The following is a 19184-nucleotide window of genomic DNA, read 5'->3' on the forward strand; positions in this document are numbered from 1 at the left end:
AGCGGAAGACCCAATACTATTATGGACTACTGGACTCTTTTAGAATATTTTGCTGAGTTAACACACCTATAATATTCAAATGACGGAACTAAACAAAAAAGGGGATACAGATGAATGTCCATTTTGTATCTGTTTTCAAAGTGTTTAAGATAGATATATAGGTAGATTCTCTTAATGAATAGAGGGAATTTTCTAATAGTGTTTGTAAATAGGATATCATGTCTGCATCTTGTACAGCAAATAACCACTAGGAAGAGAGTATGCAATGTGTTAATTATTGAAACTGTCCTACCAAAAAAAAAAAGTATGCTTCTTAAAAGACAGAGTATAATGTACTACAAAGCAATTTAAAATTCATGACACATAGTTTAGAAAATATTTTCAGTAAATGCAGTAATAAGAATCTTCTCCAAGTCTCTTACAAATTTTCAGTCATCAGACATAGTTATTGAATTCATAACAAATAGTTCAGTACCATACATCCTTAGGTATATCACAGAATGAGGAAGAATGCAAAAGTTAAGAATTTTCACTGGATGTAGTGGCACAGGTCTGTAATCTCAGCATCCAGGGATCACTGCAAGTCTGAGGCCAGCCTGGGTTACATTATGAGTTCAAGGCCACGGACTACATAGTAAGACCTTTTGAAAAAAAAAAAAAAAAAAAAAAAAAAAAAAAAAAAAAAGCTGTCTATTTATAGTCTCTTTCCTCTCCTCAGTGGGTTTGTGTAACACACAGAAATAGAAGACTGAAAATTCTATAGACAAGACAAGCTTACACCAGAAGACAGATAAATGACTGTTACATGTTAAAATTGATATTAACTTTAATTAATATCAATACTATCACTTGTATTAAATAGAATCACATTAAAACACATTAAGATGCTATTTGTTACCTACCAGAATGACAAATTATTTTACATCACATCTTACCAAGTCCACACGGAAGCTGTTACACTACTGGCAAGATCAGAAAACAAGCACAAGCCCAACAGAGGAATTGCATAACCATAACATCTATAAATACTGAGTGTACATTTACCTTCTGCCCTAGCAACTTCACTTATAGGAATCTATCTCAAAGATATGATATCAAAACTCGGCATGCATAAGCTAATATTTACAGAACTATTTGTAATAGCATATGAGTAGAAACAATATGGAATTGACAAATGTACCCTGTGTAATGTACGTAGCTTAAAAAGAAATATAAAATATTTCTATCCCCACCTCTAGGATAAAATTTTCAGTTGAAAAAAATATGTAGAAAATTATCAATAATATGTACAGTTCAATCAAATGGGAAAAAACCAAATATATGCACACACTAATATAACTATATTTGGTATATTAAAACCCAAAGAAAAGAATAATCAACGAGTTAAAAAATATACTAGAAATTCTTTTTATATTAGGAGGGAAACACATATTAGAACTATTCAAATACCACTTGCTTTATAGATTTGGCTTTGGAAGTACTAAGTTTTAGATAATTATAAAAGAGAATACAAATTTTACAAGTTAAAAAGCAAAAGACACACAAAACACACCTAACAATATATGCCAAAGTAATGTTAAAACCACAAAGAATTAAATTAAAAATGTATAATAAATACAAGCACAGAAGGGCCAGCCACATAGCTCAGAGATTAAAGCGCCTGCTTAGTCAGAGCGCAACAGCCAAGGTTTGATCATGAGGTTCGCCAAGTTGGATCCTGAGGTTTGATCCCTAGCATGCTGTGCTGGCCCACCCTGGGCTGCACTGAGAGGGCGATAGAGACTGGGAGTGGTGGTATGTGCCTATAATTCCAGCACTTGGGAGACCGAAAACGGGAGAATCATTACAAGTTCAATCTGTGTAGTAAGACCCTGTAGGCCATGTCCTAATTACATTTAAAAAAAAAAAAAAAAAAACCCTAAAAAAAAAATACAAGCACAGAGAAAGATAAAAACCATATGAGGATACAATAAGTAATATCCATATATGTGAAATTCTATAGGATATAAAAAATTTTAATAAGAGACATGAACTACTTGGAATGAATGTACCTTATATATGGCCCCAATTTGTAGGTTTGTGTTTTTTTTTATAGACACAATCAGGAAAATCCTAACACTGATTAAATATTCAATTAATTTTTCTAGATATGATAAAGGTATTCTGGGGAAAAAAATTAAACTAATGCCTAGGTCCCCCAAATACAAATGATCTAGTTGTTTATTTTTAAATGGACACCATCAGGAAATACAAACACTGACTAAAAATTAGATTAATTTTTCTAGATATGATAAAGGTACTCTGGGGGAAAAATTAAACCAATGTCTAGGTCCCTGAGATGTAAATGATCTAGCATAGAGCCCAACACTTTTTCTGGTGGTAGTGTTGGGGCTGGGGACTGTCTTCAGGACTGAATCCTTAGCATATGTGTTGTATCACAGAGCTACATTTCCAGATATCATTTGATTAAAATTATACCAGGCAATTCTAATAAGCAGCCAGGTTTGTAACTCAAGGTGAGCGGTAAGTTATAACACTGGTTATGAACTGAATTACATGAGTCCTAAAGTACTTTTCTTGAGGATTGACATCTGTATTACTGGCCACAACAGTTACAACTGACATGCCTATGAACTGTAATGTAACCTACTTATTTTTAAGACAGTTATAGACTTTTAAATTAACTAGCTTCCTAATTTATTCACTTCTTAAACTAAGCAAACTTTTCCTAACTTTCTGTACATATTAAACAAACCAAAGAATAACAGCAAACATTTTAAGTGTAAGGGCAGGTCAGTCAGGGTTAGCTACAGTTTATGATCTATAAACCTAATTAGCAAGATTTTTTAAAGAGAAAATATCTTGCATAGAAAAACTGGAGTACAACAGTGAAAATTTCTGAACCACAGAAGGTTTCTTAGCAGATATTAGACAATTTCATCCCAATTTAGCCTTTTCTTCATTTTTTCAAAACTCTTGTATACAACCAATATAGAAAGAATAAGGCTAACAAATACTTCTGCAGAAAACAATCCTTTTCAATCGTGAATAAACCTGTTTCTGATAAAAGGGCCCAATAAATAACATTTTAATATGCAAAAGCCTCAGGAAGAATATTATCACATTGAGTTTTTGTGTTTAGTTACCTAGCTGGAAAGGCTTTGTAGGCATAGATACATTCTAAAGTGCTTTTGAGAGCAAGGAAAAGAGCTTATTTGCTTTCAGAAGTTTAGAATTATGCTTCTGGTATTACCTTATAAATATTATTAAATATGCCTAGTTCTTTAAGACTGAGGTACTGAGTTCTTAAAAAAAAAAAAAAGTATAGTAAAAGTTCTATAGTTTCTATAGAAAAAAATTAATGACCTACACCAAGTGGAAACTTGAATGTTCTATGTTTGTGTGAAATACCCTTGAAATCTGAGAAGTCGGAAGATAAGGAAAAGAATAAATTGGGGGAGAGAGAGGATGTATTCATGAGGTGAGATTGAGAATAAGGAGGTTCCATAACTATAACAGAATTATCAGTCAGGTAAGCCATTCCAAGCTGTGATGAGATTGATGTTTTATAAATATTTGCTAACTGGAACAAGCTTAGTAAAACTAGAAAAACACTGTGTTCAAGTTGAATCTAGTTTGACTTGTAATTCTGGTTTATTAAACTTTTTCTAGGTCTTTATTTCCAGACCATTAAGTTTGACAGGTATTCTCCAAAATGTGTTCTAGGTTTCCAGTCTTCATTTGGTTAGAAAGATAGACAAAATGTTAACCTAATTTTAGTAAAATACAGATCTTACGAAAAAAATCTTTCACATACTTAACAGAACTAAATTTTCTATTAAAAGCTAAATCATTTCAAAGAAGACCAAAGGAGGAAAGAGTATCTAATATAGGTTTCCTTAGTCAATGTCTCAACTTTCCTTTCTATTGAGTTATTTGCCTTTTGTACCTTTCAATAACTTAAAAGTAATTTCTAACAGGCAACTCCTAATTCAAGCCACTGTATGGATAAGGAAAAGCATCTATGTTCTTAACAATAGAGTGGTCTCTAATTATGGCATTATAGAAAGAAACACTTCTAGAAGGAAAAAAAAAATCTATAATGAAATCACAAAGAAGCACTGTACAGAATAATTTTTTCTAATGAGACCACTGTATGCTTATGAGGCAACGAGGCAGTCTATCATTTAATATTACTATGTTTATAATACAACTTTCAAAATATGTAAACATTTAGTTTTTAAGAGTTTTTCTGAAAAGGGCAGAGTGGTATATATGGCTCTTAAACACACCTTCTAAGTACAAAGGGAAAAACCATTTCAAATACAAGTAATAAAATTTAATCTGACATGAATAAGTAAGCACTGCAAATCAAGAAACTTGTTTCTGCCTTTAATCTGCATGAATTATACGTTTCTTAAACTGCAAAAAAAAAAAAAAAAAAAATGGTTTCTCAACAATGTTCATCTTAATTTGGCTCTCTAAAAACTCCCCTACAATTAAAATAGTTTCAAACATTGTATTATAATAACAACTCAATTAAACACACATCGTTTCGCCATATGGAGCCAGTCCTTCACTTTTATCTCAATTTTACTTGAAGCCTGGGCAAGTAGGTTGCATAGCAGGGATGTACTTTGGAAGAGGAATTGGGTTGATTCTTTTGTAAGATGGGTATGTTGAGCAAGTTAGAAAGCAACGAGTGCATCCGTATGCCAAAAACATTCTCGAGTCAAGAGTACTAAAGAAGAAATATGTGTCAGTGGGGGGAGGAAGGCCATAGCAAGACTTAAAGGAGGTCTTGAGTTGAGCCTGTCAGATAATCACACCCTTTTCAAACCCTAATTCTCCCTGCAGAAACCAAAGCAGTCTCCAGTTCCGGGTTCCCAACCAATCCTAGGAAGCCACAACAGATGGCTCCACAAACCCGCGGACCGGTTCAGAGTTCCAGAGTGAGACCTACACAGCCCCAGAACCTGGCCACTTCACACCCTTTCCAAAGGAAAAGGAAGGAGGTGGGAGAAAACACTAGCTTTATCTTCTGTCCTTTCGGATTCTGGGTACCACTGGGTCCATGCGGCCCCCCAAAAGAAACAACGCCGTACTCCTCTGCCACGACCCTCCCACGTAATCTCCCCCAGAATTTATTCTCCAGATCACAGGTCCCAAACCCCCGGCAGCGGTTTCTCTGACCTCAGGGAGCCGGGGCCTGGAATGCTGACAGACAGAAGGCAAAAGTGAAGGCAGAGGGGAGGGCGCACTCGCCGCAGGAAGAAAAGGTGAGAAAGCAGCGGAGGCAGTGTTCCCCCTCGGCGAGGGCGGGCGGCGAGTCTGTCGAAGGGTCTGTCATTCCCCAATTCACTCACCAGGAGCAGCAGGGAGCATCTGAGGTCGGATAAAGATAGGAAGACCGCAGGATTCATGGTAACGCTGGAGTCCACAGCAGGGGCAGGCGTTGGTGGCTGGAATTGGGCTGGGCTGGGCTAGGAGAGGAAAGGGCTGGGCTCCGGGAGCCAGCAGCAGCCGATGATCCTCCTGGCAGCTGTACCTCGTCCTATCGACCCGGAGCTCCAGCTGCAAACACCCGGGACAACTTCCAGAGAGGCCTCGTAGCCCTCACTTCCGGGTCCTGCCCACTTCGGAGCACGACGGGAAACGTAGTCGTGCACTTCCTTCGTCAAGCACGTCATCAAGAGCCCAGAACTCGCTTTCCCAGCAGACCCTCAAACTAGACCCGTCGAGCCCTCTCGCGCTAGGCCCTGTGGGATTGAAAGAGCAAAGGGCGGTGCACGTCTGAGTTTCTCGGACACGAACTACAATTCCCAAAAGGCTGTGCAGTTGAGCTTCTCTCGGGGCCTTCTGAAGGGGCTTGTTCATTTCAGCGCCCACGGATCAGAACCTACGGGTGTGGTGTCGCTTTCCTAGGTGGAGGGGCGGCCCCTTGGGGTTTGCTTCCTGGAGCAGCCTCCTGGGACGTCAGTCCTGGAGGAGGCGAGGGTGAGTAGGAAAGAGCCTAGCTGGGAAGCTCTGATTGATCGGTGTGCACCGCCTTTATGGTCCTCCTGGCCTTAGCCTTGACCTGAGCCTCCCTCCCTGGTCTCCTCGCCTGCTGCCTCCTCTTTCTGTGCTATTTCCTTCGTTATAAAATAGGAACCTCCATCAGGGGCTCAGTGAGTTGTCTTCTCCTTAATTGATTATGAGGGCTTGTGTAAAAAAGGAGCTATCGTAAGAGATAAGATAGCATGTTATAAACTGGAAAGCTCAATGCTAGATGATTGCTTCTAATGCATGAATTAGAAGGATTATTACAAATTCCTGGGCCAGACAGTCAAGGAACTTAATCTGGACCCTGGAAGCCTTCCAGAATCTTTTGTAAACACCCAGCATGTCCCTGTGTCCTTAAGGACAGCAACATACTACTAAACAACCAGTAGCCACTCAGAGCTTTTGTGTTTCTCCCTACACCCTACCTTTGCTCCAGCTTTCCTGCTGCCTGAAATGGTCTTGTCCCATTTCTTTCTGGAATGCCATCTCAAATGTCATAATTTCTGACATTTGTTAGCTCTGACATCTGTCTCAATCAACCACCCTTTTGTCCTAAGGAAAAGTGCTTCTCCTTTTTGTGACTACAATACTACTAGTTTTGAACAGTTATGATTTTTATGCATTTATTAGACTAGTCTATTTGATAAGTTAAAGATGATAGTACCTGTACATATTATATTATATTTAACAAAGCTATTTTGATTTTCATGTATAAAAAAATTCATGAAAAATGCATTTGTGCTGAGAAGAACCCTAGAGAAATAGCTTTCCCAGAGTGACAAATTAAGTCAGTGGTAGAGGCCAAGAATAAAGTCTCCTAAAGTCTATGGCAGTGTTTTATCTTTATCCTACTTATCCACCTCTCTAACAGAACCTAACAATGGCTGAACTGGGGGATTAAAAAATAAATTAAACCTTGATCCTGATTACCTTTTGGATGTAGTGCTCAGCTATAACATTTCATTCAATAAGCATTTACAAAGCACTAAATCTAAATCTTAAAATACTAAGTGGTATGAACTATGAGATGAAATATGTAAATAAATAAATATATATATATATGAAATCTAATTTTCATGTGTTTTTCAAAGTATACAAAGAACATTTTTGTGGATCTGATGTACCTTAAACCTATCATTTAGAATCTAAGATGACAAGTCTTAAAGTTCAAAACAATCCACATAGTTGGCCCTTGTTGGATGAATAAACATAGTCCATACTTTTCATTTTTCATATTTTACAGAAATCTAGAGATGAGAAAGTCTAAAGACACACTGATAATTATTAATAATGCAGCCTAGAACTCAGACACAATTACTCTCAACCATGTTTGTTCACCCTAGTTTTGTGGCTTCTCCAAGTGACTTTAATTTAATCCTATCATGATGATGTTAGTGGTTTTTCTGACAGGATGGACCTGTTCAGACATGACTGAAGTGTGTCATAATACCGTTTTCTTCTACATTTTCTGCCATGATGTTAACCAAGTTGCCAACAAAATAAACATAAGGAGCTTTAACCACAATTTTAAAACTTTCTCCCGAAGGAGGAATTTGAACTGAGTATCTTTGTCAGTGACAATAGAAGTACTTATTATTTGGGAACAAGACTCCCAACAATTATGGCCTGGCAACAATTAAGTATAACCAATTAAAAGTTTCTTATTTCCTGTAAGTATGTACTCTAAGTTCCAGTTTGCTATGATCCCCATAACTTTTAGATTTCTTACACCTCCTATCTCCTTGGTACTTTTTGGCAATTCTCAATTTTTTTTTTAAATGGTACTGGGGATTGAACTCAAGACCTTGTGCTTACTACACAGGCACTTATGCTGCTGAGCTATCTCCCCAGCCCTAACTCTGGATTTTTGATAGAGCATATATATCTCCCCCCCACTTCTTAGTATGAGATGTTTGAATTCTTGCTACATTTCTGACATATTTCAACCTGTGTTTAAACCTAAAGAGAGGGAAGTCACTATTTTCCAATGTAACTGATACATATCTAAAATGCCCTCAAAAAATAATGGAATTACCAATCAGAACAATTTTTTCTTAGTGAAATATTTTTAATCCTAAAGATATTGTGTTCGAAGTAAAATCCTAAGGTCAAGATCTCATTTGATGGATCAAGGAAAAAAAAAGTCGTATTGTTCAGATGTGAAGAAAAGAACTAGGTGCCTTTTCATGTAGTGCATAAAAATTATTTGATTTTGACTTGACATTGTACCCATTTTCTGCCTTCATCTTCAGCTTGATTGCAAATATCACTTACAGTGTTTAGTATTATGTGGAATCATGTTACCTGTATTAACTTAGAAGTTACTGTGCTCATTGAGCCCTGTACCTAATGTTAAATATTGTGTATTTTTATCTCCTCAGATCCTGAGAATGTGTGTGATTTTTTACGGGGTGGGGATGGGGGAGATACTCGGAATCGAACTTAGGACCTCATGCTTGCCAGGCAGGTGCTGCATCACTGAGCTATATCCCCTGCCTGAGAATGGTTTTAAAAGCACTCCTTCCTTTTATTTTATAGATAAATAACTGGTACCACAGACATTTAATTTGCCATATTATGGCAATTACAGGACTAGGACTACATTGTTTTCTTTTTTTTTTTTACTTAATTTTTATTTATTTATTGTATACAGGGTGTAACTACACAGTTTATTTTTTTATTTTTTCAAAGTTTTATTGACAAACAGCAATGAGACAGTTTCAAATCAAATCGGAAGGACAGTTTCAACAAATAATACACTGCATATATTCTTCTTAGTGGTTAATTGCTGTACAAGATGCGGACTTGTGATCCTATTTACAAACACCATTAGAACAAATCATTCTATTCATTAAGAGAATGCAACTATATATCTATCCCAACCTCTTTGAATACACAGATACAAAATGGACATTCATTGGTATACCCCATTTTTTCTAAGTTCCGTTATTGAATAGTATAGGTGTGTAAACTCAGCAAAATATTCTAAAAGAGTCCAGTAGCCTATAATAGCATTGGGTCTTATATTTAACTGGCAATGTCAGAAATTATTGACCTGAGTCCCCCACAGCTCAACTTAACAGCATGGCTTTATTTCTTATATTTCGACTTCATACTTTTCTACTGGTTGGTTAAGACCAAGGTAAAGCAGGACCTATGCAACAAGAGTTGTAGCTTTTTGGTCTGAGAAGGTCAGTGAAATGCCCTCAGGATTTGTCCTGAGATCCTGTACCTCAGATTGTAGAACCTTCATCAGTGCAGCCATGTGGATGAGAACTACACAGTTTAGACTCAAAGTGATCCTCCTGTCTTAGCCTCCCCAGCACTTGTATTACAGGTGTGCACCACCACACCCAGTTTCAGTGGCCAACGCAGCATGCCAGAGTTCCAGGACTGGCATGGCATATGGTACTGGGATCAAACATGGGTCCTTGCTCTTGCTAGGGAGGCGCTTAGACCGTGGAGCTATCTCCCTAGCCAAACATTGTTTTCATTGTAGTAAAACATGTTTGTACCATCCACACTTGGACCTGGTGAGACAGGTTGCAGAAATGTTTCTTGCATATATTCACTGACTAAATCACTTGTTTCAGGCTGCTCCAGTTGTTGAAATGACTATGAACAAGTCAGAGAACTTTTTCTTTACTGGCTCTTCATTAGCGTCACAAGTTCATGCTGCTGCGGTAAATGGAGATAAGGGTACGCTTCAAAGGCTCATCATAGGTAAGCATTCACTTCCAAAACTATAAAAATGACTCTGTCCTAAGGGAATTTGGTAATCTTAGTTTTAATTTGCAATTTATTCCTACATTTTAATGGAAATGTATTAGTATTTATATTTTATTACAACATCTAGACAAGAAAGAAATTGAGTCCTCAGATTTAAAAACATAGATTAGAATGCTATGAAAAGGACCTCAGAAATTTCTGTGTGTCTTGCACTCTGTTAGTCAGCTTAGTACACTCTGCCAATAAACAGTGGTAGCTCTGTTCATGAACTTAATTCTTTCCATGATTCTGGTTGACTCATTAATTCCACAATTCGGATTGCAACTAAAATTGCCAGCATATGCGATTCTACCATAAGAGTCATGGAAAGAATTAAGCTTGTGATCCAAGGTACCACTGTACCTGAGATAAATAATTTAAAGAAGAAAAGATTTATTTTGCCTCCTGGCTGTGTCCATATTTGTCTGGTTCTGTTGCTGTGGGCTGGGCCTGAGGGGGGAGAAGGGTATAGTGGAGTAAAGATATTTACCTCATGGCACTCAGGAGGCTGAGCCTCCTATTTGTATCACCTTCCAGTAATGCCATCAAAGTATTAATCCATTAATGAAGATAGAGCCCTCCTGATCCCATAAACTCCAAAAACCGTCTGTTGGCACCAAACCTTCAAAGCAGTGAACCTTTTGGCAGGATGGTATGGCTTGTGTCTAGATGTCCCTCAAAGCCTCATGTGGTCATAGGTGGGCTTTTATAGAGGTGGCTGGATCTAGAGTATGTGATGTTGGAATTGATTTATGGTGCAATGCTAAGCTCAAGGGCACTAGGATTAAAGGTGTGAGTTTTACCATCCCTGAGTGTGCTGGATGAGATATAAGGAATAGAAAGAGCTGTGGTTATCCCTTGTTGCTTTGCTACCTGCTGTGCAACATAAACTGTGTTTACTCTGCAATGTGTATCTGCCATCCACCCTGCCTCAAGGCCACCCAATTATAGACTGAAACCTCTACAAACTGTGAGCTAAATAAACTTTTCCTCTTTTAACTTTGGGTGTTGAGTATATGTCTCAGCAATGAGAAGCGTAACAAAGACAGAATTTGGTACCAGAAGTAGAGTACTTGCTGACCATGTGGTTCAGGAGCCTTTGAAGCTGTCTTGTGGCAAGAGTTTGGAAAGGTTCAGAGATGTCAGTTGAAGAAGTAGAACTAGAACACCTTGCATGGTACTTTGATGAGAGATTCAGATCAGAGCTCAAAAGACCAGAAAGGTAATAGAAATCTGCCTTTAAACTTCAGGCTCAGCAGGTTTCTGCTGGGAAAAAGGACTGCATTTTGCTGTTGGACTCCAGACAACATGTGTTATACCTTGGCAGAAAGTTTGTCTGCATTTTATTCATGTCCAGAGATTTTGTATGAGACTGAGATTAAAAATGGATGACCAAATAAGCCGGCAGAAGAACTATCAAGGCAATCTAATGTTGAGGCAGTGGCATGGCTACTGTTTTTTTTTTTTTTTTTTAAACAAGATTTATATTGAGAATTGAGAACAAAGAGCCCAGCAGAGTGATGCAGATCACTTTGTGCTTGAACAAAAAGGAAGCTCCAGTACAGTTATGGCCTAAAAAAATATAACAGAAGAGAAACTGGTCAATGAAAAGACTAGCAAAAAAGAACTAAGTACTTCAGAGGACAACAAAAAAGGTAGTCTGGTGACATCACAAGTCGCAGGACTCTTTGCAACCTCAGACTTGCTAAGGGGAAAGATTTTTCTTAGAGAAGGTAGCCCCAGAGCATCGTGTTCCAGAATAGCAGCAGCCTAGAGAATTTGTTCCTTGATTTCAATTCAGAGTGCTCAGCGATTCAGGCACTCAACCCCTAGAGCCAAAAGAGGAGGAAGCCTGGCTACTGCTCCAGCTGGAGGCATAACATGGGATCATCCACTTGATGCTAGTTTTAGGTAGATGCAGAACTCAAGAGTTATGGGCTCAGGAAGATTTCCACCCAGATTTCAGAAGAAGGCCTAGGAAGCCAGGCAGTATGCCTCTGTGAGGGCACTGTGTGAAGCCATGAGTGTGAAGACAAAGGTACGGTGGAGACCACAGAAGTTTGGAGAAGCCAGAGTATAGATTGTCCAAGGAAAGCTGCAAGGAGTGAGCAAAGTCAACCAAAGAAAGAAGTCATGGGAGGTGCCACCTCTGGAAGTGCCATACAGCTTGTCACAGATTGCCAGAGGTGCTGGAAATTGAACCCTACTGGACTTTGGTCTTGCTTTGTTCCTATTCCTTGCTATCCCCCAATTGGTTACTTTGGGAATTGAAATGTCTATCTTGTGCCGCTGAATACTGGAAGTGTTTACCTTTCTCTTTGTTAGTAAAGGGGCTCCCAGCTAAGTGTTTGCCTTAAATCTCAGATGAGACTTTGAACTTGGACTTTTCAATTCACTGTGAAGCTGTTAGGACTTTGGCATCTTTTGGAGACAAACCAAATGTCTTTTGTATAAAAGAGATATGCATGAGTCTTTGGGGGGTTGAGGACAGAATGTTATGGTTTATGTTTATATGTTCCCCCAAATTCTCATGTGGTCATAGGTGGGGCTTTTTCAGGGATGGTTGGATCTGGAGTGTGTGCTGCTGGAATGGATTCATGGTGGAATGCTAGGATCAAGGGCATTAATATAAAAGTATGAACACTACCTGCCCTGAGCAGCCTAGGTAGATGACAGAAAGAGTGTGGCCATCCCTCATGGCTTTGCTACTTTCTGCCTGCCTTGAACTGTTTTTCTTCTCTCTGCCATCCACTCTTCTTTGGAGCTAGACATTTATGAACTGATACCTCTGTAAACTCTTAAGCTAAATAAACCTATCTTCATTTGACCTTGGGTGTTGAGTATTTTGTCTTAGTAATAAAGGTAACTCACACAGGACATTTCATGTAACCACCATAACAGCCAGTGGATCAAGATACTTTGAATCTAAGTATTAGATAATTTGTTATATTAGAAAGGGAATTAGTTACTTTGGGGGGGAATTAATTACTTTTAATAACAAATCTAAAATGAAAAAGAGGGTATGGATTTTTAATGTATAGTATATTCAATGTACTAAGGTATTAATGTTTATACTTTATAATAATTATAAATTGACTTGTCTTAATTGTATGTATAAATGGTTAATAGAACTTAAGTATGCAAAACAGAAGAGTCAAGAGATCAAAGAAGAATGAGAGGGAGTAAAAGAGGATGGAAAAAGGAATTAAGACATTATATACATGTACCAACCCCGCATAGGGGATTTAAATATTATGTACTACAAACATACTAATTTAAAAAGTCCAGTGTAGAAGTTCTAAAGAAAAAAAATGAATAGGAAAAAAGCAGTATTTATGGACATAATGGCTAAGAATTTTCTAAGAATTATAAAAATCACAAATCCACAGACACAAGTCGTAAAGAAAATAAAATTAAATTAAAATGTTATTTGTCATCTTTATACATACCAATGTCTGATAACATTGTGATTGACATTGGGCTGCAAAATAATGTCTAAACTACTCTTTCGTTCATGTTCCTTCATAATTGATTTTCATCTTACATTTCCAAGAGATTTTATTCTTGGAAAGTTAAAGGTTATTTTTTTAGTCCTAATACACCAAAAATTTCTCTTTTCTTTCTTCTGTGACCTTGCTTTCTCTACTGAATAGAATCCTATCTGTCTTTACAACAAAACTATTTTCTGTAGTCAGAAGATTTGTCTTCCTCTACAGAGACCTTCTTCTTTCACCTCAGCTGCCTCCAGTCACTGTTTTTCCCTGAAACTTGAGACCTTTGAGAGCCTCAAATGAACATTCCACCATTTTACTTCCAGCTCATTAATGAGTACTCATCTTCACTAACTCTTCCAGTCCATTTTCTGCTCCAGTTTTGTCTGCCTGTTTCTGCCCTTGTCTTCCTCACTGTTCAGCCCTGATTCCATGGTCTAGTATTAAAATCCTTCTATTGGAAAAATTCAGTCTTCCTCTGCTTCACTGGGCTCTTCCAGTTCCACTTCTTCCATGTGAACTTGATATTCTGTCACTCTTATCTTCTAAGTGAATTTGATCCATTTTTAAACCTATGATTGCTACATTTTTGGTCCTTTCTTCCATTCCTATATTCTAAACTCTAAGTTAATATCTAAATGTGTTAAGCCAGGGATATAGCTCAGTGGCATAGTGCCTACCTGGCAAGCATGAGGTTCTGAGTTCAGTTGCTGGTACAAAAAAAAATTAAATGTGTTCATTATTTGCATTATTTAAGAATCCTTTCTTTGTTTCTTTATTCCTCTCTGTGTATTGCCATTTCTTATTACTTCCCCTCATAATATATTAGTACACAGTTAAACTGTTATAACACTGGCTCAGTGCTATAACATAACTGTTATAGCTCCCACCAAAGACAGAAATACAGTATGTATAAGTGTCACACACTAATTGATCACACTCCTGGAGCTCCAATCATGTTTCACTCATGTAATTCCATAAAAGTATTTGGTCAGTCTGTGGAGCGGAGATGTCTCAGCTTCACAGAATCTATCAGAGTTCTGCCAGGTCTTGACTTTACCATTTTCAACATCAATCTGACTTCCATCTCTAGGTCAAGGAAGACTATCTGCAGTCAAACCCCAATCAACAAGAGAAGGGAAAGAGAGAGTACAGGGGAAACAGCTTGTCCTTAAGATGGTGGACCAGGGTTAGACACAGAGCCACACCTAGGACAACAGAGGCTAAAAATAATCTTTCCCTGGATAGTGTTATACCCAGGCTAAAGTAAGGGACACAGTTCCTGGAAAGAAATATGACAGGCACTTTCCATACTCTTTCACCAAACCCAAGCTACCCAAGCCATCTGTATGCGTACATCTGTATCCAAGCCATCTTGTCCTCATTTCTTCACCTCAGTCCTCTCTTATTCAAAGAAAACATATTTTCTCATGTTAAGGAATATGCTTAGAAAAGTACAAATAATTAGAGCTAGTGAGATGGCTCAGCAGACTAAGAGCCTGCTTAGGCAAATGCACAGACTGGGGATCGATTCCTGGTACCCTGTGCTGCACAGGCCCTGCCCTCAGAGCCACTGAGCTGGCCCCAGAGTCTGGGTGTGGTGGTGCAGGCCTGTAATCCCAGCGCTGGGGAGGCTGAAAACAGGAAGATCACTATGAGTCTGAGCTGCATAGTGAGAACCTGTACCAAATACGGAAAGAAAGAAAGAAAGAAAGAAAGAAAGAAAGAAAGAAAGAAAGAAAGAAAGAAGAAAGAAAGATACAAATAATTTATATGTATAATTTAGCAAACACAAAACAAATATCCATGTAACTACCACTCAGGCCAAGGAACCAAACATGGCCAGTGCCCTCAGAAGTCCCTAATACATTCTCCCCATCTCTCTAATTTGCTATTGTGACCTTGGTTGGAGGGTTCTGGTGGTAATACCTTGTTCATGTTGGACCTTGTACACGTTAGCACACTAAGCCACTACTTTCCAAACATTCTGCCACTAGCTCCTTTCTTGACAATGTTGTTGTTTCACTCATATGTGTATACACTTAAGCATTACAATTTAGTTGTACCTTTGAATTTTTTTGCTACGTTTTCTATCTCTGCTTGAACTGCAAAATGTATATACACTTATATCACTTTCCTGTTCAAAACGATTTATCACCATTCTATTTGGAATAAGATTTTTTAAAATAATTTTATTGAGAAACAAATAGCAATGAGACAGTTTCAAAACCAATTAGTAGGACAGTTTCAATAATTAATGCATTGCGTATTGTTGTCTTCATAGTGATTATTCATAGTACAAGATGCAGACATGATATCCTGTCCACAAACACTATTAGTATGTCTTTCTATCCTTTGAATTAAGAGAAAGTAGCTATATATCTATCCTATTTTGAATATACAGATACAAAATGGTCCTTCATTTGTATTTCTTTTTTGTTTAGTTTTGTCAGAGATGGGTATTCCATTGTCATTTACATATTGTAGGTGCATGAATTCAGCAAAGTAATCCAATGTTGTCCAGTAGTCCATAATAGTAGTGGGTTATCTGTAGGACTGCCTATGTCAGAAGTTGTTGACTTGAGCCTTTTATAACTCAGCATATTAATATGGCTTTACTTTTTATACCTTGATTTTATACTTTTCTGCTGGATGGTTAAGACCAGGATAAAGTAAGACCTATATAACTAAAAATATAACTTTTGTATCTGACAAGATCAGTCAAATCCCCTCAGGATTTATCCTGAAACCCTGTACTGTAGTTTGTAGATCCTTTGTCAGTGTGAGCCATGTAGATAAGTCACGGCCATTGCTTGACCAATTTGCTCTCTGTGAATGCCTGAGAGAATGTTTTCTCTCCATGTGACTCTCCTTAGGCACATTCTACGTCATCAATCACTTTCCTCTGTGGCCCCATAATCTTCTTGATAAGAAAATTTGGGACACAATTGAGTTACTTGATGTTACACAGTACAGGTTCTCCTGTGTCCTGCGTCCTCACTGGTCAGTGAGGCTAGGGCAAAAATGTTGGCTGTCCTTGTAACCCTTCCTTTTCTCTATTTTTTGGTCTGCAAACTTAGGTTGTTACCCCTCCAGAAGAGAAGCTTATTATTACCCTACAATGTAGGCAGTTGAGCATAACCACACTATCTGTCTGAATATCAAACATCTTAGACATAACATGGAACAGGAATTTTCCATCAAGTATTAATATGTTAAACTTTAAGTCCCTACAGAATATGAAGAATAAAAATATTAAAAAGATATTAAAAATAGGAATAAACAATTGCATATTTTTACAACAGAAATTTAGAAATCTAACCATATACAGCATTGTAGTAGGACAGTCCTATGATTTTTTTCGTCTCTTGTTTTCATTTATTGTTCTTTTTTTTAAGCAAACATTTGCTTGAGACACAGTATGATGGAATAAGATTTAAAGTGTTGTGTGTACCCCTTTGCCTTTCTATTTTTCACCACTCTCTTCCTAGGAAAATTTGCTTTCTCTTTCTCGCACCTGGCAAGCCCTTTTCGTTCAGGCTGTCACCTGACAGATTATTTCCTATTTCTGTCTTACCCTTCTTCATCACTCTGCGGTTCTCTGCTGTAAGGACACTTCCTCACAGAAACTTCCTCCACTGGCCCACTCTCACTTGGGGTTTGCTCATTGGGTTTTCTCTGTTTTCATCCCGCACTCTTCCTTCACTGGCCTCATCTTGGGTTATTTTCTGTAGCGCTATTTTAGTGATTTCCATGCTCAAGTAGCTTCTGTGAAATTTCAGTAAATCTATTTCATTCATTGCTATATCCACAGACTTCAGCATAAAACGTACACATAGCAAGCACATGAAAAGTAGTTATTTAAGAAATTAATAAATTTACATTTATTCTTTAACTGCGTTTTCTTTTTTTATTATTTTATTGAGAAACAAATAGCAATAAGAGATTCAAAACTGACTAATAGGACAGTTTCAATAATGAATACACTGTACATTGTTATCTTCTTAGTGGTCATCCATAATACAAGATGCAGACAGTCCTAACACTATTAGTACAGATTTTCTTCTCATTGAATTAAGCAAAAGTAGCTGTATATCCATCCTCACTATTCTGCATATACAGATACAAAATGGTCCTTCCTTTGTATCTTTTTTTTTTGTTTAGTCCTGTCAGAAATGGGTATTAAATTGGCATCTAAATACTATAGGTGCATGAATTCAGCAAAACAATCCAACACAGTCCAGCAGTCCACAATAGTAGTGGGTTATCCACAGAAGTTGTTGACTTGAGCCTTTCACAGCTCAGCATATTAATATGGCTTTACTTTATTTACCTCGTTTATACACTTTTCTGCTGGATGGTTAAGACCAAGATAAAGCAACAGCTATATAAGAAGAAATGTAACTTTTGTATCTGATAAGGTCAGTCAAGTACCTTCAGGATTTATCCTGTAATCCTGTACTACAAATTGCAGATCCTTTGTCAGTGTAAGCCATGTGGATGAGTCATGGCCATTGCTTGACCAATTTGCTCTCTGTGAAAGCCTGAGAGAATGTTTTCTCTCCACGTGACTCTCCTTAGGCACACTCTATGATATTGATCATGTTGCTCTGTGGCCCCATAATCTCTTTGATCAGAAAAATTTGGGACACAATTGAGTTACTTGATGTTAACACAGTACAGGTTCTCCTATGTCCTGAGTCCTCACTGACCTTGAAAGGCTATGGTCAAAATGTTGGCTGTCCTTGCAGGCCTTCTATTTCTGTAATTTTTGATTTGCAAACCTTAGGTTGTTAGTATGAGTTGTCAAAAAAAATAATAAAAAAAAATAATAATAAAAAAAAAACAAAGAAACAAACTTAGGTTGTTAACCTTCCAGAAGAGAAGCTTTTTATGACCCTACAACATATGCAGTTGGGTTTAACCTCACTGACTGTCTGAATATCAAACATCTTAGGAATAACATGGAACAGGTATTTCCCATCAAGTATTGATATGTTAAACATCAAGTCCCTACAGAATATGGAGATGAAAATTTAAAAAATGAAAAACATTTAGAGAATATAAATAATTACATATTTTTACACAGAAATTTAGGAACCTGGTTAGTATACATTCCATATACAATATTGCAGCAGGACAGTCCTGTGAATTTTTTTTATTATCTTTTTTTCATTTATTACACATTTAAAAAAAAAAACTTTTACTTGTGAGACAGTATGGTAATAATTGGTATGTCATGACAAGAAGGATGTATTTAGAAGACATGACAGGCATTCCAAGCATGACCCTTCTATTAAAAATTGCTATCTTCAGTGTAGTTGCTTGGTTCACAGGTATCAGCATGTATAGTTAGTCAAGGTGAGACTCCTGCCAATTAACTGTTTCAAAAACCTGCTGATGTTTCTCAGGATCATAGCTTGCCCATCTTGTGCATAAAAATGTATGGCTTTGTTCCTGTCCTATTTCATAGCTTTTCTCCTTGCCTTCTGCTTGTTGCTAATCCTCAAGTTCTCGCTTTCTTTTTAATCGTGTTATACCTTTCTATTTGTATTTCTTTTGAGTTCTATGTGGGTCTGGTTAATTTCACTTATGAGTATGTCTTCAAGTGGCATCCACTTAAATATTAAGGCTTCAAGTTAATCATTCTTTATAGCTGAGTAATACTCCATTTTACAAAAATACCACATCTTTTTGAACCATTCCTCATGTGATGGGCATCTTGGTTTTTTCCAAGATTTAGCAATCACAAACTGTGCTGATAGGGAGGCCTGGCCCTAACTCAGTTCTTTAAGTGGCTGCTTCCACAAAGCTGTCAGCCTCAGGTTGCTGTAGTTCAATCCCCACAACTCCAGCCAGCCAAACCTGCCCTGAAGGCAT

At 37.5% G+C, this 19184-nt stretch overlaps 2 protein-coding genes across 2 annotated transcripts in view; one reads left to right on the forward strand and one right to left on the reverse strand.

Annotated features, from left to right (window-relative positions):
* Window positions 1-5635, reverse strand: part of Erp44 (endoplasmic reticulum protein 44) — a 119220-nt gene extending 113585 nt beyond the window's left edge. The window contains exon 1 of the mRNA XM_004645227.3: window positions 5367-5635. Coding sequence (XP_004645284.1) covers window positions 5367-5423 — 57 coding nt within the window. The 5' untranslated portion in view covers window positions 5424-5635. The remainder of the gene's footprint in view (window positions 1-5366) is intronic.
* Window positions 5636-5843: 208 nt separating this feature from the next.
* Invs (inversin) overlaps window positions 5844-19184 on the forward strand; it is a 192682-nt gene continuing 179341 nt past the window's right edge. The window contains exons 1-2 of the mRNA XM_023705477.1: window positions 5844-5997; window positions 9639-9768. Coding sequence (XP_023561245.1) covers window positions 9657-9768 — 112 coding nt within the window. The 5' untranslated portion in view covers window positions 5844-5997; window positions 9639-9656. The remainder of the gene's footprint in view (window positions 5998-9638; window positions 9769-19184) is intronic.

This window comes from Octodon degus, unplaced genomic scaffold (assembly GCF_000260255.1).
Source record: "Octodon degus isolate 3935 unplaced genomic scaffold, OctDeg1.0 scaffold00221, whole genome shotgun sequence".
NCBI lineage: Eukaryota > Metazoa > Chordata > Mammalia > Rodentia > Octodontidae > Octodon > Octodon degus.